This window comes from Myotis nattereri, assembly GCF_964212035.1.
Source record: "Myotis nattereri genome assembly, chromosome: 14".
NCBI classification, from domain to species: domain Eukaryota; kingdom Metazoa; phylum Chordata; class Mammalia; order Chiroptera; family Vespertilionidae; genus Myotis; species Myotis nattereri.
This window is the reverse complement of record NC_138089.1, coordinates 34,754,874-34,781,733: the sequence shown is the minus strand read 5'-3', so window position 1 is coordinate 34,781,733 and position 26,860 is coordinate 34,754,874. Positions and strand designations below refer to the sequence as shown.

The following is a 26,860-nucleotide window of genomic DNA, read 5'->3' as shown; positions in this document are numbered from 1 at the left end:
AAAGGATACAGTGAAAAGGGCTAGTATAACTGCTTTTGGAATCTCTGAAGGAGAAAGAAGAGAGGGAATGGGCAGAAGCAATATTTGAAGATAAATTGGCTGAGGTTTTGCCAAAAGTGAGGAAGAACTTGTATTTAAGAAATCCAATAATCTCAAGCAAAATATGTAAGAAATATTTATCTAGATTGAAAACTAAAGACAAAGTAGTAATCTGAAAAACAAAGGAAAAATAAAACCAAAAAGATTATCTACCAAAATAAAAAGTCATTGTCTACAAACAGTTCCTACAGTTGACTTGTCAGCTAGAAGAGTGAAAGCCAGAAGACAATAGAATGTTATCTACAAAGAAATGACTTGTTTTCCCTGCCAAACCAGAAATCTATACCCAGAATAAAAATGAAAGGAAGATATTTTCAAATCAACAAAAATTGAGAGAACTTGTCACTGTCAGACCTGCACCAAGGAAATACTAAAGAATGTTCTTCAGGCAGAGGGAAAGTGACCCCAGATGGAAGCTTAAGAGATTAAGGAAGAAATGAAAGGAAATAGTAAATATGTGGGTAAAGCTAAGTGAATATTGACTGATATAACAACAATAACCTTTTCAGTTTAACATATGTAGGATTATGATGGCATTTAAGTCAGGTTTGGGATAAATGGAATTAAAGTATTTCTGTAGTCCTTGGGTTGCCTGGGAATTGGTAAGTCTACTAATTAACATTAGATTTGTTCATAGACACATGTTTTAATCTTGAGAGAACCATTAAAAATACACATTAACATGTTAACAGTATATATCCTCTAAGCTATAGGAGACAAATGAAATGATAAGATGTTATCAGTTCCAAAGAAGGCAAGAAAGGAGAGAAAAAGGAACATAGAGTTTATTAAGTACAAATAACACTCAAGATATAGATTTAAATCTGAATAGGTCCATGCAATGTAAATGCACTAAATGGTCCAAGAAGAAGATAAAAATTGTCCAACTGGATAAAAATAATTAAACTCCATTATTTGGGGCTTACAAAGGTACAACAAAGTTGAAAGTAAAAGGTAAAATAAAAATATATTTCATGTAAACACTTTGAATAGAAATATTATATAGGTATATTCATATTAGAAAAAGTATACTTGAAGCAGAAGCAATGAACATTACTCAGGTGAAGAGAAATCCTTCATAATTATAAAGTATGAAATTTCAGTACATATAACTGTAGCAGACATTCTTTGTGGCCAGTACCACATCTTTGCCTCCTGATTTCATCTTGGCTATTATGCAGCTCCTGTGCACTGCCAGCATCTCACTGCGCTGTGAGCCTTGGAAAGCTGCTCAGGTGAACCTTGGAAGTGTGGGGATGTTAACACTCACAGGGCAACTTTTAAGCAGTGGAGGAACTGGAATCTGTGCATAAATTCTCCAGCTTACCATCCTTTAGATAGAGGGACAATTCTGAAACACGTTCTGTCTGGCTCCCTGGTGCGTTCCCAAGTGTGATTTAGCTGCAGCTGCTGAACTGCAGAAATCCACTCACTAACACACCTCTTTATTCCTTCCCTGGGTCTCTCTTTCCATTTCCTCACTGTGCTACCTGGGATCACTTCCAATTACTTGCCCCGAAGTCCAAGTCTCAGGCTATGTTTGGGGGGAACTCAAACTAAGACAAAAACCCCCCCACAAAACCCCGCACTAAATTTGTAAGTATCTAATAAAACAGTCTTAAAAGAAATTTCTTTCACTCTCCTTTATCTGTATGCAAAAAGATGCAGAACTACAAGGAGAAATGGAATAAGTGACAGTTGTAGCTGGGGATTTTAACCTGCTTTTCTTAGTAACTGATGGAACAAGAGACAAACATCAGTAAGGATATAGACTTGACCTAAGTTATACGTACAGAACATTGCACAAGAGGACTGTGGAGTATATGTTCTTTTCTAACACAAACAGAACTCTTTCCAAAATTGACCATTTTCTGGGCCGGAAAGTAAGTCTCAACACAAAGAGTATGGTCTCTGAACATAGTGGAAACAAGTTAGAAGAAAATACCTAAAAGTTAAAAATCCTTTGAAATAGGTTTATAAATGTTTTTCTCAGTTTATTTGCTTTTTAACTTTAATGGGGTTTAAAAAATATAGAAGTTTTGCATGTTTACATAGTCTATTCTTTTTAAATGACTCAGTTTTAAGCTCAGAAAGTTTTGTCCTACCCCAGCAATCCAGTAAATATTCACTTAGATCTTTATTAAAGAGTAGTTTTATCTTTTCTATTTTATTAGCTACATTTAATCATTCTTCCAGTTTGAACTTCAGAACACCTTTTTCAAGTTAAAAAAAATCCTAGAGTTTTTTCATTGGAATTGCATTAACTTTTTGTTCTTATAAGAATTTTTTCTTTTTTTTATACTGAAGTATAATTGAGCTATGTTATATTAGTTTCAAGTGTACAATGTAATGATTCAATATTTGTATAAATTGCAAAACAATCACTGCAATAAGTCTGCTTAATCTCACCATCATACATAGTAACAATTTTTTTTGTGATGAGAACTTTTTTTTTTTTTTTAATATATTTTATTGATTTTTTACAGAGAGGAAGGGAGAGAGACAGAGAGCTAGAAACATCGATGAGAGAGAAACATCGATCAGCCGCCTTCTGCACATCTCCTACTGGGGATGTGCCCGCAACCCAGGTACATGCCCTTGACCGGAATCGAACCTGGGACCCTTCAGTCCACAGGCCGACGCTCTATCCACTGAGCCAAACCGGTTTCGGCTGTGATGAGAACTTTTAAGATTTTTTTAAAAATTACCATTCTATATCGTATTTGAAATTACTCCTGATCCTCATTCTTCCTCTCCATCCTCACTTAGATGAAATTCTAACTGGAAGAGAGGCCAAGAACCATTGATGGATATTGATGGGGGTGATGGCTGGGCATGAACTAGCTGTGGCGGTTATCAAACCATTTGAAATGGGTTAGGATAATGTCCTTGCTCTGGTTTGTAGAACTGATTTCTCTGAACTGGGATACATGGTAAAGCAGGTGCAAAACTCCAACTATCTTTTCTGTCTGACATTACAATTTTGCATTTTGATTTAGAGAACTTATTCTTGATGTCTCAGGTTTTTTGTTTGTTCAATATTCTTAGTTTCCAAGGCTCTTATAACTTTGTATCTCTTAATTTTTTTTATGTATTTTTTTTCTTTTTATGAAAAGGGTTAGGGAGAATAAATCAGACAGTGAGAGCAAGTTTTCATCTAAACCTAGAAATAGAACAGAACAGTTGTTTTCAATTTTTCTTGGCAGTGTTATGGATCATTAAGTAATTAGATACTTGACTTAACTGAGAAGTGGGATAATATCATATACAATTGAGAATTTGTGTTTACAAATAAGTACAAAGGTTATTTTCTATTTTTATGTTTCAGGGATATTGTTTCAATGCTAATAATGAACAATGCTACCACCTGTCTGCTTGTAGGTTGGAATGTTGCGTCAACAGGCAGAAGAACATGAAAAAGTCAAGCAGGAGATGGCCATGGACTATAAGCAGGAGTTAAAGAAACTACAAGAAGAAGTGAGATTTGATTCTGTTAGGAGTTGTATCATTTTGTCTCTTTAACCTTGATAATTTTGTGAACAGGCTAGTTTTACTTTGTAAAGTGGAAAGTATATATTTCATGGGAGGAACAGGGGCGGGAATTGATTTCTGTTCTTAAGTCCAGGCAAAGAATCTTGCCTAATTATATGTTTGATACAACCTAGAACAGAGATTCTAAAATGTGTTTCTCAGTTGAGTACCTGAAAGAAATAGAGCTATTTTTGTATAATACTGTGACATATTGATACCAAAAACATACTAAATACTATTTTTGAGTTAAATCAGTTACTAGATTTTAAGTAATGGAGGATCTGACACATTCAGAAGCATTTTGGGATAAATAAGAGAAGTAAAAAAATTCTGTTAACTCAATTTTATTCTTCAGATTGGAAAAAATTACTTTTACTTAATTCCAAAATACTTCTCTCCTGCTTACTATCAGTGTCCCACAGGAGAATGGCTCAAGAGCCACAGCCTCACTGCTTTTACTTGGAGGCGGGATGAGTTGTGGGGCTGTTAAGTACAAGGCTTTTGTAATAACAATTAAAGTTTTGTTAAGAAAAATATTTTCCCTTTATTCTGTCTTTGACTCAATGTATTTCTTCTCTAGTGTTTATGTTTTCTATGCAGATTTGAGTTGTTTTGTATTTTAATTTGCAAAGCAAACATGCTCTTACTCTACTTTCAGTAGTACTACTTAGTGCTATTCTTGCTTTCACAATACCAATTTGTTCCACCACCACTGTTTACAAATTCTTAAATTTTAAGTCTAGAAATAACTGTGTCTACAGTTAGGCAGACTGAAGAGAAGTTATGAAAAACTACAGAAAAAGCAAATAAGGGACTTCAGAGGCAACACCAATAATCACAGGGAAGATCAATCTGAAATTGAGAGGTTAACCGGAAAAATAGAGGTACGTTCATGGTAATAATTTCTTCTTAGTGATTGTCAGCCTTCTTGGAGTAAAGTGCTGTTTCTAGTAGCATTGGTTTCTGAAATCAATTTTCTACCATTTCCAGGATTGCTGCCAAGCTATTTCAAGGTCGGGGGTGATCTATACATCCTATCATCATATGGTTCCCTGTGGTTGACGGGGTTACTAGCTACCAGTAATTCTCCACAGGCCAGTACCACCCTTCAAGGGCATTTGGGACTGGATGCAGACATTGTTTTGGTTGCCAAAATGACTGGGAGTGAAACTAATATTAGGGGACAGGGACCAGGGACACTAAACATGCTGGGAGCTGTTCCATAAAGGAAGGATTGCTATACCCAAAATGCTAATACTGGGAAACATTGACCATCAGTTACTAGCAGTCTTTGGGGGGCAGTGTCCTTGTCTTTCTTACTGATGGGAGGAGGGGCTTAGTAAATGTTGAAAGCACACGGCTGTTCTGTACAGAGTACTCTGCGTATCAGATTGTTTACCCTCAGTTCCATTTAGATATAGTAAGCCATTTACCTCCCTCTTTGCTGACCTCATTGTATATTGTATGGAGTCCCTGAAGTCCTCAAGGGACGTGGTGAGCTAACATTGCCAAGAGTAGATGAAGGAGCAGCACAGGGCTGACACCCTTTTCCCTGGAATCTGCCACCCCCCTCCTCTGTCTCTGCCATTGGTTCTCTAGTGCACCTAGGAACCACCCAGGGCCCTCTTCAGGCTCCCAGAGATGCTGATGCAGTAGTATGGCACAGGACCCAGGAATCTGCATATTAACCAGCTCCCCGAGCTGATTCTAATGTGAGAAACATTGAGCAATATCTTTGTATGATTACTTACAATGTTTCTACTCAGAGCAACCTATTAAATGACAATGGACAATGTCCTAGAATTGCAGTTTCTGTTCAATATTCTTCTACATCTCAATATTTTTGTACATTTGAAGAGCTTAGAATCTGAGGACTACAGAGATACTGTTCCCTCTCTGGCCCTCTGCAGTGAAACCTGGGCTCCCCCGCCCCCAAGTTCCTCATTACTACTTCCTGCCCAATCTCTTTTCTTTCTACCTCAAAAACCACATCTTTGATTTTCATGTCATCAGCCTATATCACCGACCAATGTACATACCACCACAGTAGTCATACAATGAATGTATTGTCTATTGCTCTCATATTGAGTGGGGCTGGGATTTTTGTTTGTTTTGTTAGCTATTGTATCCCTAACACCTGGAACTATACCTGGCATATATGATTGAATGAATGAATGAATGAGCAATGATCTGACAGTTGGTTAACAATAATTACCCCAAGCTAGCATGAGACTTCTGGAGGACAGTAATAGAAAGACTGAGTTTTTATTCCCTTTGATTTGCCCTGTTTTCATATATATTGGGCTCATTTTCTTGATCATGTAACTCAAAGTTACTATTGATCTATCATTATCTTTAAACTGTTTGCTTTGGGTTATCATATCTGATAAATTTGGTACAGATTTCTCGTTATTCAAGTCTGTGCAGTTGTTCTGTTGAGATAGTAAAAATTTGTATTTGAAAGGATATTGTGTTATCTGGATCTGTTTGGTTCCTGAGTTTTTGATACTGAGAAATAAGAATTGGGCTACCAAAGGACTTACCTGGAAATTTATTTGAATCTGTTCAATTTTGGGTTTGGATATCAAGACTTTGGATAGCACCCTGGCTGGGTAGCTCAGTTGGTTGGAACATCATCCCATATTCCAAAAGGTTGTGGGTTCAATTCCCAGTCAGGACACATACCTAAGTTGTGGTTCCATCCCAGATAGGGGTGAGTATGGGAGGCAGCTGATCAATGTTTCTTTCTCACATTGATGTTTCTCTCTCTCTCCTCCCATCCTCTCTTTCTAAAAATCAATAAAAAAATATCCTCAGGTGAGGATTAAAAAAAGAGAATTTGGCTAGCAAGGGATATCTGTAATCATATTTTGAAATTTTAGTTATCTTAGCATGAGTTTTCTGAAAAGTCACTAAAAAATTATAACTGCCTTTAGATGGCAGCAAATCTATGAAAATCTCCATGAACCAGTATTAGCCACTGTGTTTCATTCTCTTCACCATTAGGGTGTTAAATTTAGAAACACAGATATCCAGACACACAGTATGTAAGGAATTCAGTATTACTCTACAGTCCTATCAGCTAAGTGAGTAATGGGGCTCCTGCTGTGGGGAAAGGTGCATGTGTACCCAGGGATGTGGGGGAAAATTAAAGGAAAAGTGAGTCTGGGAGGTATGACAACAAGGGGAAGCACTTAGAAGTTAAGTACTTAATTGCCTCTTCAGGAATTTCGTCAAAAATCACTGGACTGGGAGAAGCAACGTCTGATTTATCAGCAACAGGTATCGTCTCTGGAGGCTCAAAGGAAAGCTCTGGCTGAACAATCAGAGATCATTCAGGTAGGATGTAGGCATTTTAAAAGAATGGGAGGCAGAGAGGTTTTGATTAAATTAGAACTGGCTTGATGTAATTTGCATGTGCTTACCCACATCCACTGTGTCCTCATGCCCACTTGCTCCTTTGCCTTCTTCCCTGGCTTCCTTTCCCCCACTCATGCTCTCTCTCTTGCTCTCTTACTCTGTCAACTTCTTGCATTCTCAGTCTCGTTCTACTCTCACATTCATATTCATTCTCCTAATCTTGGTCTCTACCCCTCTCCCTCCACTTTTCTCTTTCTGCCCCTGTTTTCTGTCTTTGTGTCTCTGGCTTACTTGTTCTGGTTGTTGCTGGCTGTGTCTTGCTCTGACTCTGGTAGCTGGGGTACTTTGGCTGAGGTACCTCAGCTGGAAGCTTCCGCAAGTCTCCCTGTGAATCCAAGTGCTAAGTATTCACACTGCATTGGTGTGCACACTCATAACAAGCAGTATCTTTGTGGCAACAGAAACACTTTTTAGAACACTGGTACAAACTGTTTTTTAATGAAGAGCTAATGGCTTAAGCAAAACCAAAATATAGCCACCAATTTAGGAATATTTCTTTTTGGGACAATTTCAGTTTGTTTGCTTTTTCAATTAAGAACTAAGAAAATAATGGGAAATATTAAAGGAAATGAATATTTGTGACCATCTATTATGTGCTAGACACTATCCAATGCCTCTTCTAGATGCAGTTCTCTAGAATATATAGTTTTATGTTACCTGTTTTATATGATAATCTGTTGAGATTGGTAATTATCTGTTTTATACAAGGAGGGAATAGACTGAATAAGAGAACTGGAAGGAAGCTTTTTAAAAAAAATAAAATATAATCTGCTTATTCTCTGCTTCAAGTCTCAGTAATTTTTTTTAATATATGTATTTTTTTTATTGAGGAAGGGAGAGGGAGGGAGAAATATCGATGTGAGAGAGCATAACATCGATTGCTGCCTCCTGCATGCCTCCTCCTGGGGATATTGCCTGAAATCTGGGCATGTGCTCTTGACTGGGATGGGATGAGAATCAACTGGCAACCTCCTGGTGCATGGGACAATGTCCAACTGAGCCATACTGACTAGGGCAATATATTGGCCTTTGACTATCCCCCTGAAGTATCAGCCTGCCAATAAACTACCACTGATGGCTCTGCTGTGAGTATCTCCATTGAGAATGGCAGGAGGGACTCACAGCAACCTCAGGAAAGAAATTTATTTTCAAAGCTACAGTAAGCTACATAACCAGAATGGGCCAATAAAATCCCAGATGTCTAGATCTGAGTTTTTTGACTTGAACTAAAGCGCTAAACAAATACACATAAGATATCGTTACATTCTAATTGTAGCCTTCAGGTTGGCAAAAAAAATTGAGCTTTTAATAGTTGTCAATTATTCATCTATAGAGTGTACTTATTATTGACTGCAGACCCTTTATTTTCAAATTACTATTGTGATTACTCTGCATAATTAAAACTTTATTGTCAATAAAAATGAGATTTTTATGTACCAAAATTCAGCTAGGGCTAGAATAATAGGCCTTTTTAAAAAGCCAAAATTTGTTTTCTAAGGGTATTTGAATTATTCTTCTCATACTTTTATTTAAGTTAAAACATGTTACTTATATTTCTCTTTCTCCCTTAGCAAACCAACCAAATGAAATCTTTCTGTGATTCAGTATGTAGCAGAGCTGTATGGTCCTCATTTAAGAAAAACAAACTTTTAAATAAACTTCTGTGTACCATTATCCAGCATTAATAGTTCTCATTTTGCCAATTTAAAAAAAAAATTGTGGTAAAAAGCACGTTAAAATTTGCCATCTTAACTATTTTAAAGAGTATACAGTACAGAATTGTTAGCTACATGCAGATTGTTGAGTAACAGATCTCTAGAACTTTTTCAACGTGCAAAAAACTAAGATTCTGTACCCATTGAACTACTCATTTGCTACTCTTGTTTCAGCCTTCCCTACTTTTAGGCTGGAATATTACAAAGTTTGTAACAGACATTGTCTTTTTCTTTTTTGGCTTTATTATTATTTTTTATCTTTAATTTCTTTATTGGTTAAGGTATTACACATGTGTCCTCATCCCCCATTAACCCCCAACCTCTCCCCCGCCCCCCACTCATGCTCTCATCCCCCTGTTGTCCGTGTCCATTGGTTTGGCTTATATGCATGCATACAAGTCCTTTGGTTGATCTCTTCCCCTTACTCCCACCCTCCCCTGCTTTCCCTCTGGGGAGTGATAGTCTGATCGCTGTTTCTCTGTCTTTGGATCTGTCCCTGTTCATCAGTCTATGTTGTTCTCTATATTCCACAAATGAGTGAGATCATGTGGTATTTATCTTTCTCCGACTGGCTTATTTCACTTAGCATAATGCTCTCCAGTTCCATCCATGCTGCAACAGACATTGTCTTATTTCTCAACAAAAAGAATTTAAAAAATCATGCTTTTAGTATACCAGTATCACATTAGCAGAATAAATAATAACTTCTTATGTAATTTAATATCCGGTGTGTTCAGATTTCTGCAGCTGCCTTTTTACAGTTCTATGCTCAAATTGGAATCCAGTAAAAGTTGACACATTGCATTTTGTTCATTTGTGAGTCGCTTTGAACAATGAGATAGAAAATCTGGGAAATTAGATAATTAGAAATCAACATATTTCTCCCCAATTTAAAAAAATTCTTGATGTAAACTTTTTTCTTATGTTTCTTAACATTTAAAAGTGGAGCTCAGAATGCCTTCTCACACTTTGAGTCATATATTTGCTTGAGTTCTTTTCTTTTAGTCAGCTATTAAAATTACATAATACATGTTCATTTTAGAAATACAAGAAAATGTAGATGAAAAGAGAATTAAATAAAGTTAGCTATAATTCCATCCTTTAGAGGTTTACTATGGTTAATACTTTGGAGTTAATTTCTTCCAACCTTTCCTATGCTTATATGCAGTGTACATTGCATTCATACACATTTGGTAGAAAAACATGTGTATGCATCACAAGAGAGGAATAGTTGGAAACTTTAAAATTTACCAAGAATGGCAAAATGGTAATTATTGAAGATAGGTGATGAAATACATAGGAGTTCATCATCTTATTCTCTCTATATTTGTACTTTGAAAATTTTTTATAAAACATAACTTTAAAACATAGAGTGCTTACTCTGTGACAGACTCTATGCTAAGCTCTTTATAATACAGTATTTTATTTTCACAAGTTGAAAAATTTTCTTTTTTAAATATGACATGTCAACAAGTATGTGGTCTTAATAATTGCATAGAAGTTCAGTCTGCCATTAAATGTACTATAATTTATGTAACCAATCCCTTGTTGCAGAACATTTAGTTTTTTACTTTTCCACTCTTGTAAATAGTGATTGTTGGGAGAACATCCTTATATAAACATTTAGGAGTACATGTTTACTTATTTTCTTAGGAAATGGCCCTAGAAGTGAAATTGCTGCATTAGAGTAGTTGTACATTCTTAAAGATTTTAACATATATTGTCAAAGTGCTCTCCAAAGATGTATTGATACAGACTTTCACCAGCAATATTTAAGAATATCCATTTTCTCACACTTTTCAATATTAGACACTATTACTTCTTTTAATTTTCCCTACTTTAGGCTTGTCTTTGCCAGTCTGTTGGGTAAAAAACAATGGTGTCTGATTATTCATTTTAATTTGTATTTCTTTAATTATGCATGAGATTGAACATTTTTTCATCTGCTTATGGCCATTTCCATTCTTTTGTAAATTGTGTCCTTTGCTCATTTTTCTTTTGGGATATTTCTGTTGTCTTAGTCTTTACCTCTTTATATAGACTTTAGAATCAGTTTGTTGCTATCCATAGAGTAACTTGATGGGACTTGATTGAATTCACAGTTCACATTGAGAAGAACTGACATCCAGACGATATTGAGTCTTCCTATCCGTGAACATGGCATACCTTCCTATTTATTTTATGAAATCACATCATCTTTGATTTCATTCATCAGAGTTTTATAGTTTTTCTCATATAGACCTTGTACATATTTTGTTAGATTTATACTTAGTATTTAATTTTTAGGTGTTCATATAAATGATACTATGTTTTAAATTCAAATTTCACATGTTCATTGTTGGTATGTAGGAAAGTCATTGACTTTTGTATGTTAACCAGGTGTCTGCAACCTTGCTATAATTGCTTATTAATTTCAGGAGTTCTTTTTGTTGATTTCTTTTAGATATTCTACATAGATGATCATATTATCTGTGAACAAAGATAATTGTGCCTTCCTTCCCAATCTGCATACCTTTTATTTCCTTTTTTTTTTTTTTTTTTTTTTTGCCTTATTGCATTAGCAAGGACATCAGTGTGATGTTGAAAAGGAGTGGTGACAGGAAACAACCTTGCCTTTTTTTTCTTTCTTTATTTGTTTTTTAATTCTCTTTTATTTTTCAATTACAGCTGACATTCATTTTTTTATTAGTTCCAGGTGTATAGTATAGTGGCTAGACATTTATATAATTTATCAAGTAATCCCCCCAATAAGCCTAGTACCCACTGACACTATGCATAGTTATTACAATATTATTGATTTTATTCTCTATGGTGAAGCTGTACAGTTTTTATAGTCTTTATCAAGTAGAGAAAGTTTTTATCATGAGAGGTTTTTTTTGTTTTGTTTGATGGTGCTTTTCTTATATCATGAATGGGTTATATTTTTGATGAGCTGATGCTTCATGTTTTTATGAAAGTAAAACTCAGTTTCATTTTAGTTTTCCTTATTCATTGATTATTCTTTTATCATTTCACTTTTACCTATTGTTAATCTGTGTTCCTAGGCTCAGCTTGCCAACCGGAAACAGAAATTAGAGTCTGTGGAGCTGTCCCGCCAGTCAGAAATTCAGCACCTGAGCAGTAAGCTCGAGCGGGCCAATGACACCATCTGTGCCAATGAGTTGGAAATAGAGCGCCTCACCATGAGGGTCAATGACTTGGTTGGAACCAATATGACTGTTATACAAGAGCAGCGGCAAAAAGAAGAAAAATTGAGGGAATCTGAAAAATTGTTAGAGGTGTGTTTTAAAATTACTGTAATTGGGGAAATGTATGTATGTATGTCTCAAGAGAATAATTAACCTAGAACTATTTCAAAAATCTAGCTTCTTCCCTATTCTGTAGCTGATGGATCAGATATTGGTAGTCTTACTAATATTGTGCCTGTTAAAGAACTTACAGGCTGATTCCCTGGTTTCCTTTTCTCTTGAAATAGAAAAATTGTAATAACATCTGACTTTTTATCTGAGTATTTTGTAGGTTCTGCAGGAAGAAAAGAGACAGTTGAAGGCAACTCTTCATTCTCAAGAAAATGTCATCCATGAGACAAAAATGCAAAAGGAGACTCTACAAGCAAAATTAAGGGCAACCAACATTCAACAGACAGTAGAAGTCATAAGGTATATTTCATCTTAAATATTAATCCAGTTTTAATGTTGCATATTTACTAGTATAAATTTGTGTTTGATTATATTACGGGTTTTCTTAGTTTTAATTTCTGAATTAAATTTTTATAAAATTTTGTGTGGTTAGTCTTTTCTGCCTTCCATTTGGGTCCATAACCTAAAGACTATGATGCTTAGAAAGTTAGGAACCGCTTGGTCAATCTGTACCCATGACCAAACTCCCAAGATGGAAGGAATTATAGGCCACATCTCTTGGAAGGCCTCCCTTCCTTGGTAGATGAGGTCATAATTATTAGCTGTTTATTATCGATAAGCCAGCTATTGAGATGGCCCTTTAAAAAAATTCTAAAACTGGTTTTATTTCTGAAATGAATTACTGCTGTGAGTTTGCATTGGAAAGATATAGAAGCAGCGGTGCTCCTTTGGCGTGGTTGAACTCTGGTGCACATTTCTGTTTTTGCCAGACTCTCCAGTATTCATTTTCTAGTTTCTTTGACTCAAGGTATCAAGTGTCAACAAAGTGATTTTTGTTATTTTGTCTTTTCCCCTTGAAAATCAGGCCAAGTTCCAGTTGGGAAAGGAGTGAATTGCTGCCAACATTTTTGAGAAATATATCTCTTGCCTCTTTACTCCCACAGTGTCCTTTTCCTAAAGAGGAGACAAACTGGAATCCCAGAGAGTTTTAGTACCAAGAACAGTTGGGAAATGTGAACGTGTTGCATGTTATTTTTGTTTGCAAAGATAAAAGGCCTTTAATAGTCCTCTTGTATTTCTCCATAGGTCACTGGAGGAATCTCAGACTGAAAGACAATACACCACGCATGATCAGGACTTAGACAACGTGCTCTCCCAGCTGGATTTGACCCACACCAGTGAGGAGCTTCTGCAGGCAGAGGTGACTCGTCTGGAAAGCAGGTGGATACTCGTATATACATTTCAGAAATGGCCAAGTCATTAAAAATGGTGTTGATCATCATATTGATAAAGTACTAATATAACAGTCAGTGAAAACACAATATTTTTCCCTCTAGCATCCACAAATGGCCTAACTTCTTATTTCTTTGAGAAAACAGAAGCAATTAAAGGAGAATTTCCTAATCTTTCTGCCACCAAATGTACCAGTCTGCCTGCATCTGTGCCTATAATCTGTTGCAGAGGCTTAATTGATGGGTGACATGTCTGCTCCTAAGAGTCCGCTTGTGTACTGTTCACAGTTTTTCTCTCTTTTGCATCATAAAGTTCTTCATCTCTGATAAATAATTTTTCCAGTGGTATAAAATATGCTTTAATATTTCCTATCTTGGGGGGAAAATTTAAACCTTCCTTTAATCTTATATCCCTGTCAAGTTATTTCCATATTTCTCTGCTGTCTTTCAAAACCAAATTCTCAAAAGGGCTGTCTGTGCTGACTGTCAGTACTCCTTCACCTTCCACCTACGTGGAGCCCCTTGTGTTATGCTTTCCTCTCCACCAGCCAGCTCGTGGAACTGCCTTGGCGAGGCACACTGGACACGCGTGTTCCTTCCCTCTGTTCTGAAATGCTGTTGGCATTTCCCTGGGTGTTAATTTAATCCTGGCTTGTGGCATTCCATGCTCAGCTCACTTGTATCATTGTCACACTGGTGAACTCTTGTTTGTCATATCTCTAGACTTTTTGACTGGGGAGAGTTTGATATTTTATTTTAAACATGAATCATGGTCATTTGTACACTAACATTTTCTGTATCTAAAAGGTAAAATATATAAACTATTAGCTTTTAGGCAAACATCAAAAAATTGTTGCTTTACCCTTTTAAGTTTATCTTTAAGTAAGACATTTTTTGTTTTTACTTTTATTTCTGTTTTTGGAAACCACCAAGTATTTTCTTTACATGTTAAATATACATGCCTACACATATCCATGTAGTTTTTACTTTATTCATATTTCACCCTGGAATACTTAAGATATTCCTGGTTATCATTCTTGAGGTGTTTATGTACCCTTTAGATGGAATAAAATAAATGAAATCTTATTCTTTTTGACAGTAGAACTAATTTGACATTTTGACTGTAGCTTTTCCATTGATTGGTTTCTGAGCAATCTGTTGCATTTACTCCGCTCTCCTCTTACTCTGATGTGCAGGGTGACCTGGGACACTTAGCCTCTGTAGGCCCCGACTTCCCCACCTGCACAAAGGACAAGGTGTCTCTGATCTCTCCAACTCAGTGTTTGACAGACCAAGTACCAAATAAGTGAGCACTCTAGGATTTTCAGAAATAGGTAAAACTGAAACTAATGGATACAAACACCAGTGTTCAGTACTCAAACACTGGATTTAAAATTTTTTTTTTTTGGTATCTAAAGGCAACTAGAAAAAAAGGAACCCTTTTAGATAGTTTGTGTTGTTCAGTCTGAATAAAATATTACTTAATTGGAGGGACTTAAATAATTGTTTTGTATTGTTGAATTTTAAAGATTTTTTAAATGATAGCGTATCTGATAAGCTGGCTGTGTTGCTGGAACACTCTAGGTAGTTACTAAGCATTTATTGAACAGTCTGGAACCAACGATCCAGGTGCTGAGAGGATGGTGGGCAAAGCCAGAGGAAAATAAGAATAAAAAACATTATTTTAATCATAGAAGTTGTAGTTTGAGAGACAAAATATACACATTAAAGGACCTGAGAGCAATTTAAAATAGTAGATTTAAGTCCGGTCCCCAGTAGGGGGCATGCAGGAGGTAGCCAATTCTTTTTCATCATTGATATTTTTATCTCTCTCCTTCTCTCTTCCTCTCCGAAATCAATAAAAATATATTTAAAAAATAAAGTAGTAGATTTAAGGTAGAAAATTTACACATTCAAGCTATAGAAATGGAAAGTAGACTACATTTAAGGTGATTAGGGAAATGACCAGGAAAACGCTGGTCTGGTTCTTGAAAGGATGCTGACCATCCATTGCCAGGCAGCAGGGGAAGCTACTTCGTGGTCAAGGGGATGGTCTGTGCAGAGACAGGAAGTCAGGTGCAGCAAAGGGCACACAGCAGAGGGGAAGCCTGTTGACTCAGAAGGAAAAAGATTTTATTAGTAGAAATGTGCAGTGAGGTAAGAGAGGTATGGTGCCCATGAGGTTCCTATACCTGATAAGGGATTGATTCTTAAGTAAGGGTGACAGTTTGGAACGCTAAAGAAGATTTTTCTGACAGCTGTGTGTAGAATAGCATTGTAATTAAGTGTAGAGAGGATTTAGAGTATGATGGCAGCTCCTGTACAGCCAGAAAAGGAAAATTAGCTACAATCTTTAGCATGTTGTAACCAGTTACATTTTAAGCAGAAGGAAAGATTATAGGTAAATACAGAAATCAAAAGTATTTCCAGCCCTGGCCGATTTAGCTCAGTGGATAGAGCATCAGCCAGCGGATTGAAGGGTGCAGGGTTTGATTTCGGTCAAGGGCACATACCTCAATTGCAGGCTCGATCCCTGGCCCTGGTTCGGGTGTGTGCAGGAGGCAATCAATCGATGTGTCTCCCTCCCATCTATGTTTCTCTGTCTCTCCCCATACCTTCCAACTCTAAAAAAAAAAAAGTATCACCAAAAGTTTGAATTGGATTTAGCTGCCTCAGGTGATAAGGAAATTGGAAATGAGTTTTAATTTGGGGTGGGAGGTGATGTTTGTGAACATGTCTTGGACATCAAAAAGGTAATTTAGATACTTCAGTTGGTGGGTTTCAGGGTTTTGTTTTATATATGTGATCCTATTTTTGTCATACAGCTTGGAATCTGTGAGTACAACATGTAAACAGCTGAGCCAAGAACTAATGGAAAAATATGAAGAATTGAAGAAGATGGAAGTACATAACAATGAGTACAGGGCAGAGATTAAGAAGGTAAAAATCTGCATGCGTGGGATCGCCAAGTTGTTTGTACTTATGGATTGAGTTCTGGGTTTCGGAGGTTGTAGGAGTTATTTTTAATAAGAGAAAAATGTAGTCTAAGGGGCCACTTGCTATTCAGGAGTAGATGGTAGTTATGGATATGTCGCTTCTCTGTGCTGACTGTAGTTAATATTCTTGTTAGCTGTTGAGGTGTGCAGACCAGTTTGTGTCTGCAGTAATGGGCCCTGGCTGTCCTGTTTGTTGACTCAGATTTTTACTACTTCTTTGAGGTTACTTCTAGCCCTTCTCTTCTTATCTTTCTATTATCGTCTATGGACCAGAAAACCATGGAAGCAAAATTTTTAGCTTGGTAGCTAACTAAAGAACGAAGGTCCCAGGTGCTGTCCTCTAAGTAATGTGTGCATAGGCTTTGATACTGGTTCTCAGTGTTTGAATAGGAGGGACAGTTGTATCTGTCCTGTTTTGAGATATAAGTGATTGTGGGTAGAACTAGCTGACCTTCGGTACAGATATGCAACCTGGTAAATTGCTAATTTTCTGCAGATTTAAGCTAGGAAATAATTCATGTCTTAAAGTAAGGTAAAAATTACCATATTATTTTAACTATTAATATATTTTTCAATCTATATGCTTTCTCTTAATATTTTATGCTTTCCTTTCTGTTTCTTTGTAGTTGAAAGAACAGATTTTGCAGGCTGACCAGAGTTACAGTTCTGCACTCGAAGGAATGAAGATGGAAATCTCCCAGTTAACCCGGGAGTTACATCAGCGAGATGTCACTATTGCTTCTGCCAAAAGTTCTTCCTCTGACATGGAAAAGCGACTCAAAGCAGAGATACAAAAGGCAGAGGAGCAAGCAGTAGAGCACAAGGTGACACTCCAACAAAACCTCATTTTACTTGAAGTTTGTTTTTGAAGAGTGAATTTATTAAAATTATAATTTCCATGGTATTTAATTCAGTAAATTTTTATTAGACACTTGCTTTGAGCTGAGAATATGCTGGGTAATGAGCATTCTAGGGATGACTGGTGGGGAGGTGAGACTTGACAGACAAGTGAGGAGGCTGTTGCTGTGGGTGTGGTGAGAGTATGACATGTTCTCCGTGACAGACTAGAGTACAAGTGGGGCAAGTGACAGTGGAGGGGACTGGAAAGCAGGGGCTAGCTCCTGAAGGGTCCCGTCAGTCATGCTTAAGAGTTGGAGTGTCACCTTGAGTGTTGTCAGTAGAGAATGGCTTCAAGAAAGATAAAAGATCTCTGTGGTCATCGTGTGGAAGAAGCAAAGAGGCAAAGAGACCACCCAGATGCAGTTCTAATAGTAGAATGGTGGCCTGAGCAGTGGGCAAGGGAGGTAGAGGGAAAGGGTTGAATTCTGGAGATATCTGGCTTTGTTTTTGATTGGATGGGGGTGGGGTGGTGTGGGTTGGGGGTGAGTTAAAGAAAGATGTCACTGGATTCCAGCTTGGGCAACTGAGTGGAAAGTGATGCTTCTTGGTGAAATAGAGAAAAGATAGCAAGCAGTTTGGGGGAGGATAATGAATTTGTATGAAAGGTATACAAAACAGGGAAGCTGGTAGAGGGGACATTGGTTTGGCACATTTGGCTTGTGATGAAGGCTGGACTTTCACATGGAAATTGCTAATAGTCAATTCCACAGAGGGCCTGGAGTTCAAGATTAAAATCAGGATGAGACATTTAGCTGTGGAAGTCTTTGCATGAAGCTGGCATTTGAAACATCCTGAGAGACTTAGTGATTATAACGAGAAAGCATAGAGTATGAGGGGCAGAGACTTGAACCAAACTTAGGACATTACTCATTTAGGGTAAAAACGGTGTTGGCATGGAGCTAAAAAAAAAAAAGCAGCAATAAGGAAGGAAAGTTTCACTTAGGAAGCAGGAAGCCAAGGAAGGCAGGACTTTTTGGTCGAGTAGAAAAGCTGAGGAGAATGAGGACTGAAAATAAGGTATTATTTTATGAAAAGAATGCAGTGCATGCAATGTTGGAGGTAGAAGCCCAATCAAAGGAGGCTAACACAGGGAGGGTTAGAGCTCTGCTAGTGAATTGACTGATCTTCTTAAAATAATATTTTAATTACATATATGTTGATTCATCTTGAGACACCTTTAAAAATATTTTAAGAAAATATTTAAATATTAATGAAGAATGTAACTTCACCTAATGAAAATTACACGTGAAAACATTGTGTAAGATGTACTTGATTTGTTATTTCTGTGTATTCGTGTTTTCTGCTTTTTCCTTCTCAGGAGATTTTGAATCAGCTGGAGTCACTCAAGTTAGAAAATCGTCATCTTTCTGAAATGGTGATGAAACTGGAAGTGGGTTTGCATGAGGTACATAAATAGAAACTTGAGTTTTCTGCTACCCAAGCCTTTAAAGAAGTCACTTTGTAAATATTGATATTGTAAAGAGAGCTAAGATCAAATATGGAATGATCTTTCTGCAGAAACCTGCTCAAATATAGTGATGGAAGTGAGCCAAACTTGATTCTCTCCTCCAGCAACTGGAAGATACCTTTGATATTATGCACGTGTTAAAATACATATATGTATATAAAGGATTTAGCATAGTGCTTGGCATTTAGTAAGTACACAAAAAGTGTTAGATGCTGTTATTATTATAGTTATTATGTTCACAATATATTTTCATTATAAAGCATATCATCTTGTTAATAATTTAGTTTTAATTATATTTCTATAAGAAGGAATTAATTTAATCAGATATTCTAAATCTTTTATGTTCAAATCATTTTACTAGATGATGACACAAGGACGAATAAGAGGATTCTTCTTTTTAAGACAGGGGTCGGGAGCCTTTTTTCTTCCAAGGGCCATTTGGATATTTATAACATCATTCATAGGCCATATAAAATTATCAACATAAAAATTAGCCTGCTATATTTGATCAAACATTTAATTAACTTACCCCAATGCCTTGGTAGGGCCAGACCAAATGATTTCGTGGGCCCTATAGGGTCCGCGGGCCAGACCTTCCCCACCAAAGCTTGAGATTGAGAATAGTCTAGTGGGGAGATAAGAAATGTGTACCAGCTCCTATGAAACCAGACAGAGCATGATTAACTAACAGTGAGTTATAAAATGTTAATGCTCTTAACTATTTTGTTATAAATTCTTATAACTTGCAAAATGACCCATCTATTCTAACCCATCTTTTTTTTAATATAGGTCAAACACTCAAGGACTATAGAAATCCTTTTTTTTCCTGTACTTCCAAGAGAATACATGCCTCCAAAGATGCATAGTTACTCAATACCCCTATTTGCTCTCATGTAGTTCTAATTTCACAATTATGGATTATGGGGGCTGGGTGGGAGGAAGTGCAACACACTAGATGACCACTTTATTTCAACTAAAAGAAAATATGGGGAACTATTTTTATAATCTTTCGGGAGGGTAAGATTCTCTTAACATCATGAAACCATAAAGAATTTACAGTGTAAGGAATTTTACAAAATAAAAATGTAAAATTTCTGGGCGGCAAAAGATCCCATTAAAATAAAAGACTAATAGACTGGGGAAAAGAATCTATAAACAGACAGATGGTTAACATAAAATATTAATATATAAGGATTTCATACAAAGATAATAAAAGATAATTCAGTAGAAAAATGATCAAAGGACATAAATAGATAATTCATAGAATACAAAAATCCAGAAAAAAGGAGAGCTGTTCAACCTCCCTAATAATCAAAACAAAATAAATAAATATCCTATTGCTTATTGGATTGACACTGATGTTTACATACTAATTAATATAGCCAGTGTTGGCAAACACACAGGGAAGCAGGGCCCTTTCATGCTCTGATAATGAGAAAGTGAATTGATGAAGCCTTTCTAGGAGGCAATTTAGCAACATCCATCAAACTTATAAATATATATAGCCTATATATCGATTTGTTGCCTCCCGTATGAGCCCGCACCAGGAATGGGATCCCAAGTCATGTGCCTTTCTGAATTTGATAGTTATTGCTAAATAATTCCCCAGAAAGGTCCTATCAGTTTTCATTCCCAAAGTACCCATCCTATAGGAGCAAATGTGCAGAATTGGTCATTTTATTGTTGTTTGCAATACCCAAAAATGTGAAATAAACTAAATGTTAATCTATAGAGGGATGGTTAATTTGTGGCTTCCTATACTATGAAATATTATGCTGCCACTTAAGGTAGCAGATGAAAATATGCCTCTAATCTTGCTCCCTCCTCCTAGCCCTCTAAAACGAATTACTTTAAAGCACGAACTTAACAAGATGGTAAAAATAGGAAAGGAGACAAGAGCTAAATATCTTGTGCGGGGGAAGATGAAGGGAGGGATGGAAATGACTTTATATGCCCCGATAAAGCCAGTACTCAGCTAGCCGTGGAGAGAGCCCAGAGCTTACTGGGTTATAACACAGAATCTTCAGAAGGCCCAGGAGTTGGCAATAACTGATTGATAGGATCTTCTCTCATGCAGTGAGGACCTGTTCACATATGAGTTGGGAACTCTCAGGGGCGCTTAAGCCTGACTATGACCCGAGCTTCTGTTCAGCTCTGCTTCTCTGAGACCTCCACCGAACAGTGGTAGTACCGCCCTTTCTTTATGCAGCCAGGTGTGTGCTTGCCGCAGTTTTTACATTGCCTTTTATGTTCACTTATCTGCAATTGTTGTTAATAAAATAAAATTTGGGAAAACTTAAAAAGATGCCTGGCAAAGGCTAACATTATCTTTTTTTAAAAAAAGTATATTTGATGACATCAGACTCAGGTGGTGACAGTGCTGTCACAGTTTAAATTCCCTCTGGTTTTGAGGTTACACACAGTGGGAATATGTTGTACATATTAAGAATATTTATTACAAAGTGTCTTTTTGTATTTTACCACCTAGGAAGGCAGAATTGCTTTTACAAATGAATGTTTGGGTTAAATAACTATTTTTTAAAGATTTTTTTATTGAATTTGAGAGAGAAACATCTATGTGAGAGCAAAACATGAAGCATCTGCCTCCTGCATACCCCCTACCGGTGACTGAGCCTGCAACCCAGACCAAGAATCAAACTGGCAACCTTTGGGCATGTGGGACGATGCCCAAGCAACTGAGCCACACTGGCCAGGGCCTATTTTTTTTTTTAATCCTCATCCAAGGATAGATTTTTATTGATTTTAGAGAGAGAGGAAGAGAAAGGGAGAAAGATCGAAACATTGATTGGTTGCCTCCCGTGTGAGCCTGGACCAGGAATCAAACCTGCGACCCTTATGTGCATGGGCCAATGCTCCAGCTAACTGGCCACACTGACCAGGGTTAAATGACTCTTTTAGTAAATCAGTTACCTTAATGAAAACAATAACTCTGGTAAGTAAATTATTTGCCACGTCTTAAAATAGTTTTAAGTTTGCAGTTTTGACAATAGTATGAAGTTTAAATCCTGTGTTCTGCAAATTCTTTTAGGGGGTGGAATTTAACTGGCATTGATAATTTATTGAAAGATTTTGTAACTTATTGTCACTAGTGGTACACAGATAGATAAAAGGTTGTATTTTAAAGTTTATGCTTTAGTTAGGTAAATTCTGTATGTCAAACCACTCTTGATCAGTTTATTTTCAAAAAATTCTTTACAGAAAAGACCAAGCTAAACATTGTATCAAACTCCAGAGATTACCGTAATTTTTCAGACTGCTAATGGAAATATTTTGTCATCAGAAAAAAAAAAATAGTCCAAACACTTCCCCCCCCCCCCCCATGCAGGTACTGTGTTGCCAGGCAATAACATTTATGATCAAAACTCAGACCAGATCAGAGTAGTAATTCCCAGTTTGTAGTTGAGTGCTGCTTTATCATATACAAATATATTTCACACACAAGATTAGGTGCCAATGTTATATAAAAATATCTAAGGCTAAAGAGTATTTATTTAAAAGTTGTCCCTGCTGGCCAGAATTCCTTTTTGGAAACTTGTGTTTAATTTCTTTCTTTCCGTCTGTCTCTTTGTTCTCAATATTCTTCCACAAGAGTTCCAGGGCTATTCAACCTTCTCTTTCTTTTTTAATGTATTTTTATTGATTCCAGAGAGGAAGGGAGAGGGAGGGAGAGATAGGAACATCAGTGATGTGAGAGAGAATCATTGATTGGCTGCCTCCTGCACGCCCCCTTCTGGGGATCGAGCCCACAATCCTGGCATGTGCCCTTGACCGGAATCGAACCCAGGACTCTTCAGTCCACAGGCTGATGCTCTTTCCAGCCAAACCAGTGAGAGCCAACCTCTTTCTTGAGGAACCCATGACTGCTATCTTGTTTTTTCTGTTTCTGATTCTCATCTGGAGCTTTCCTCCCTGCTAGCTCTGAGCCTTCCTCTACCTGTGCATATTCCTGACACAGCAGGAAAGCCCATTGTGCTCCAAGTGTGCATCCATTTACTGCAAGAAACAGAACCCTTTTCTCTGGTAGTCTCAAGAGAGCCAAAAGAAAATCTTCACTTTTTCCAGGGAAAAGGTATAGATGAACTAGTTACAACTAAAAAGAAAGTAATTTTCCACTGCAGGGATATCACAGATCACAAGTATTCTTATACAAATTAAGTGACTCTAGTATTCTTTTTTATTAGGCAAAAGGGATTTCACTAGCAGACCTCCAGGAGAATTATATTGAGGCATTAAATAAATTGGTGTCTGAAAACCAGCAACTACAGAAAGATTTGATGGATACCCAATCTAAGCTGGAGATTTCTACTCAGATGTGCCAAAAAAACCATGACATGCTTTTAAAACCGACACACAACAGAACACCTGGGTTCAAGAATGCAGAGTTCAAGTAACATTTCTTCACAATCTATTAAAAATGTTTATCATTGTGATATAATTCTCATTTCTTTGAGAATTCTGACTTACAGATATTAAATCTTCAAAGGGCTGTATGTTTAAATCTGAAATACAGAGTGCACAAGTAAGGCTACTGTCAGGTTAAAACATGGAGGGGGTTATAGAGCGCTCCCATAGGTATAAACAGCATCCTTCTTCCCCTGAGCCTTTCATGTTGCCTGCCACCTACCTCCCCAGCCCCACTTGCCCCATAAGTTGGCTTTTTAGGAAAAGCTTGCTTTGTATTTTTGGTTAGTTATAAGCTGTTACCATAAGTCAGCCTTCAATGAAAACCACCTGCTTCCGGCCTTTCTACATGGTTTACATATTTTCTTCCCCAAAGCCTTTGCTGGCACCTTCATTGCTCTAACCCTCCTTCATCCCAGAGGAGGGTAGGTGCTTTCTTTTTTTTTTTCAATCCTCACCTGAGGATATGTTTTTTTGTTTTTTGTTTTGTTTTGTTTTGTTTTTTTTGAGAGAGAGAGAGAGGAAAAGAAACATCGATGAGAGAGAAAAACATTGATTGGTTGCCTCCTGCACGTGACCTGACTGGGGATCAAACCTGAAACCTAGGTATGTGCCCTGACCAAGAATTAAACCCACCACCTTTTGGTGTACGGGATGACGCTCCAACCAACTGAGCCACTTGGCCAAGGCTAGGTGCCCTTCTTATGTACACAGTACCTCCCCTTGTCCTGGCACTAACCACACTAGGTACTCGGGCAACTTGCTTGCCTTCCTTGCTATGTTGTAAGTGTGTAAGGGCAGGGGCCTGGCAGTGGGGCTTGGGCATTTGGAACCTGAATGAGTGAAAACACCTGCTTATTTTACAGCCTTATCTAATTAGCCCTCTATTTTAAGTGAACTTCCTACAACATTTCTGTTTTAAATGAGAAAAATTGCTCCAATTTTCACTTTTGTTTCCTAATCTGCTATCCAGGCCATCCCATGGCCAGCACAGGCATGATGGAGTGAACACTGAGCACTACAAAGCAGGTCTTCATTCTGCACGAGGACACGCGCCAGATAGGGTAGGGCCCGTGGCCAGGGCCCTCAGCCCTGTGAGCTCTCACCTGAGCCCTTCCAGCTCCTGCAGCTCTGTGCCTTCCACCTTTCTGTACAAAGCCCACTCGTTGCCTTCAGTGCTAGATTCAAGTGAAGTCCTTTTTTCTGACACTATCTCTGAGAGTGTAAATGACCGAGAGGCATCTATGTGTTCGGTATGGAAACTTCCTGATCTTCTTAGTTTATTAAGGTTACTTAGTTTGATTTTATCTTTTATTTTAAAGGGGAATAGTGTGATATGTTTTCATTTTGTTTTGTTTCTTACTGGTTCTCTATCTTAAGTCCTAATACCGTTTATTATTCTCATGTATTTCTGTCTGACAGTTTTGCTTATGAAGACACATTCAGCCATGATTACTTTGCACAGTACATCTTCATTCTGAAATATAAGTTCTAGATATTCATTTGGTTTTACCCTAATTGGAAATTCCCTTCCTTTCTTTTTTAGAGAGGGTCAGTTTGTATTGGAACTGTTGGTTTAAGGAATACCTCTGGATGGCAGGATAGTCCTGAGACAGACAGTGAAGCAGGAAAAAGGACCTGTTGGAAAGGGCGAGGGGGTGGGCAGGGGTGGAGGAAGGAATTGCATCTGACGTGTCAGAGCCACACAGTAGTGGCCCTGCCGGCAGAGGCTGCCCTCTGACACTGGGCAAATGCTGGCATCGTTTTTTGCCTTCTGTACTGAAGCACTGGCCTCGGCCCATTCATTCCCATCATTGGTTTCAAAACAAATCCCCACTTCACCTCTATGTAATTCTGAAGTCCAAAACAGTCCTGAAACCTAACTTTCTTACCGAGTTTGGCAGCAGAACCTACTAGGCACTAAAACCTGACCTGAATTGATGTAATGTGGTTTTCTTTGTCCCATTAGCATTTGACTTCAGCAATATCAGTGTGTTTGATTATAGAATGTTACCTCAGACCACTAGGGAATACGGTCCGTCTCATTAGTCACAGATTCGGTATTTGTGAATTTGCCTCCTTGCTTAAAATATTTGTAAACCCCAGTCAATAGTAGTTCTGCCACCTCACTCGTGGACCGGAACAGAGCTGTGACAAATCTGAGTGAACTGACTTGCACATTCCCAGCTGAGGTGGCCACGGCAGCCCCGCCCCCTTGCTTCAGCTCTCCCTGCAGCGCACGGTAGCAGGAAGCTCGGGCCCAGGGAGCAGGGTTTGAGTCCCAGCACTGGCATCCTTAGTGGGCTGGCCTCCAGCAAGTCCCTAACCACTTCTGAGCTCATTTTGTAAAATGAAAGTAGACTCTACCAGGATCAGTTGTTTTTAGCCTGATAATCCGTATGAGGTGTGTGTGTGTTTCCCCAGGGGAAGTGATTCTGTATTCGCCAATGCAATTGCTTGAGGTGACTTTATAGAAAACAGCTGTTGCAGATGAAGCTCTATGGCGTGTGGCCTGTGCTTCCTTTCTAAAGTCTGAGCTCTGAACTATCACTGAGCCCAAGGGGTCAAACAAGGCACTGCGGACAGAAATTTTGGAGGAGGCAAAAATAATTGGTTTTAACTAGTGTCTAAGATATTACAGGTAGATATTCTGTTCTATAAAGTGAAAGTAACATATTCAGAGTTTAAAGTGGGTTTGAATAACAGGCATTAGTGTATTTTCTTTTGGGGTAAAGAGGGTGTACAAGTCTAAAATGAGACATTCTTCGGACCAGCAATTAACATCTTATATAACACTTTATACTTACACAATTTGGGTCAGAACGGAAGAAATCTGCTAATTTTTGCAGAACTATTTTTTAGAAATATTCTTGTCATTAGGATAAAAACAAAAACAATCTACTAAGAGGAAGAAATGTTCTTTTAAAAATCACCTCTTAATATTGCTAGTTAGAAAATATCATGCAGAACGTGTCTTAGAAACAGATTATTCCACTTATGTATGTCAAAAATCTGCTTCTCCTCTAGTGTACCTCGCCTGTGTCTCCCCTGGGTTCAATAGCTACAAGGTTTTTGGAGGAGGAGGAACTTCGGTCTCATCATATACTCGAGCGTCTGGACGCCCACATTGAAGAACTGAAAAGAGAGAGTGAAAAGACAGTGAGACAATTCACAACTTTAAAGTAGCTTCTTCAGGAAAATCACAGACTTGGAAATAAAAACAGACACACAAGAGTTACTGTCACCTGAAGTAGTAGCTCTTTAACATGGAGATATACAAACTGTAGCGCTGTTGTGAAGAGATCTGAAAGACGGATCCTTCTCCAAGGCATTTCCACCGCATGGTCTGTTTTGAAGGACCTTTCCCAGCAACTAACTTTTGTAAGAATAAACCACTTTGCTAGACTTGTTTCTCATTTATGTTTATTATCGTAAAGTGGTACCTTCTCTTGCTGACTTGACTGTGACTAGCTATAGGCTAAAATAGAGATGTTCTGGTACGTGTTGAAAATCAAGTAACTACAAGAACATCTTTGAGGGAAGTAGGTAGGAGTATGGATTTAGTCACACTGATCTGATTGATGTGTTGGTTTTGCTGCTTACTAGCCAGTGGGGCTGGTCATGTGCAGGGTGGGCTGGAGGAATATAAAGGGGTTAAAGCACTTTGACAGGAAGGCCTCTTGCTCAGGGCACAGTACGAGAGAGAGGTGGAGGGAGA

The 26,860-nt window shown here is 37.7% G+C and overlaps 1 protein-coding gene across 4 annotated transcripts in view; it reads left to right on the top strand.

The window, feature by feature from the left end:
* CEP63 (centrosomal protein 63) overlaps nucleotides 1-26,551 on the top strand; it is a 40,378-nt gene extending 13,827 nt beyond the window's left edge. For 3 of the 4 annotated variants that reach the window (XM_081106541.1, XM_081106540.1, XM_081106542.1), the window contains 12 exons: nucleotides 3,481-3,576; nucleotides 4,392-4,514; nucleotides 6,856-6,969; nucleotides 11,810-12,043; nucleotides 12,285-12,424; nucleotides 13,211-13,345; nucleotides 16,182-16,296; nucleotides 16,979-17,176; nucleotides 18,571-18,657; nucleotides 22,923-23,128; nucleotides 24,116-24,395; nucleotides 26,170-26,550. In XM_081106541.1, the coding sequence (XP_080962667.1) occupies nucleotides 3,481-3,576; nucleotides 4,392-4,514; nucleotides 6,856-6,969; nucleotides 11,810-12,043; nucleotides 12,285-12,424; nucleotides 13,211-13,345; nucleotides 16,182-16,296; nucleotides 16,979-17,176; nucleotides 18,571-18,657; nucleotides 22,923-23,128; nucleotides 24,116-24,395; nucleotides 26,170-26,328 (1,887 nt within the window). In that variant the 3' untranslated portion in view covers nucleotides 26,329-26,550. Of the gene's footprint in view, nucleotides 1-3,480; nucleotides 3,577-4,391; nucleotides 4,515-6,855; nucleotides 6,970-11,809; nucleotides 12,044-12,284; nucleotides 12,425-13,210; nucleotides 13,346-16,181; nucleotides 16,297-16,978; nucleotides 17,177-18,570; nucleotides 18,658-18,770; nucleotides 18,908-22,922; nucleotides 23,129-24,115; nucleotides 24,396-26,169 lie in introns of all 4 variants that reach the window. The other variant, XR_013996818.1, reaches the window with a different exon arrangement.
* The last annotated feature ends 309 nt before the right edge of the window (nucleotides 26,552-26,860 follow it).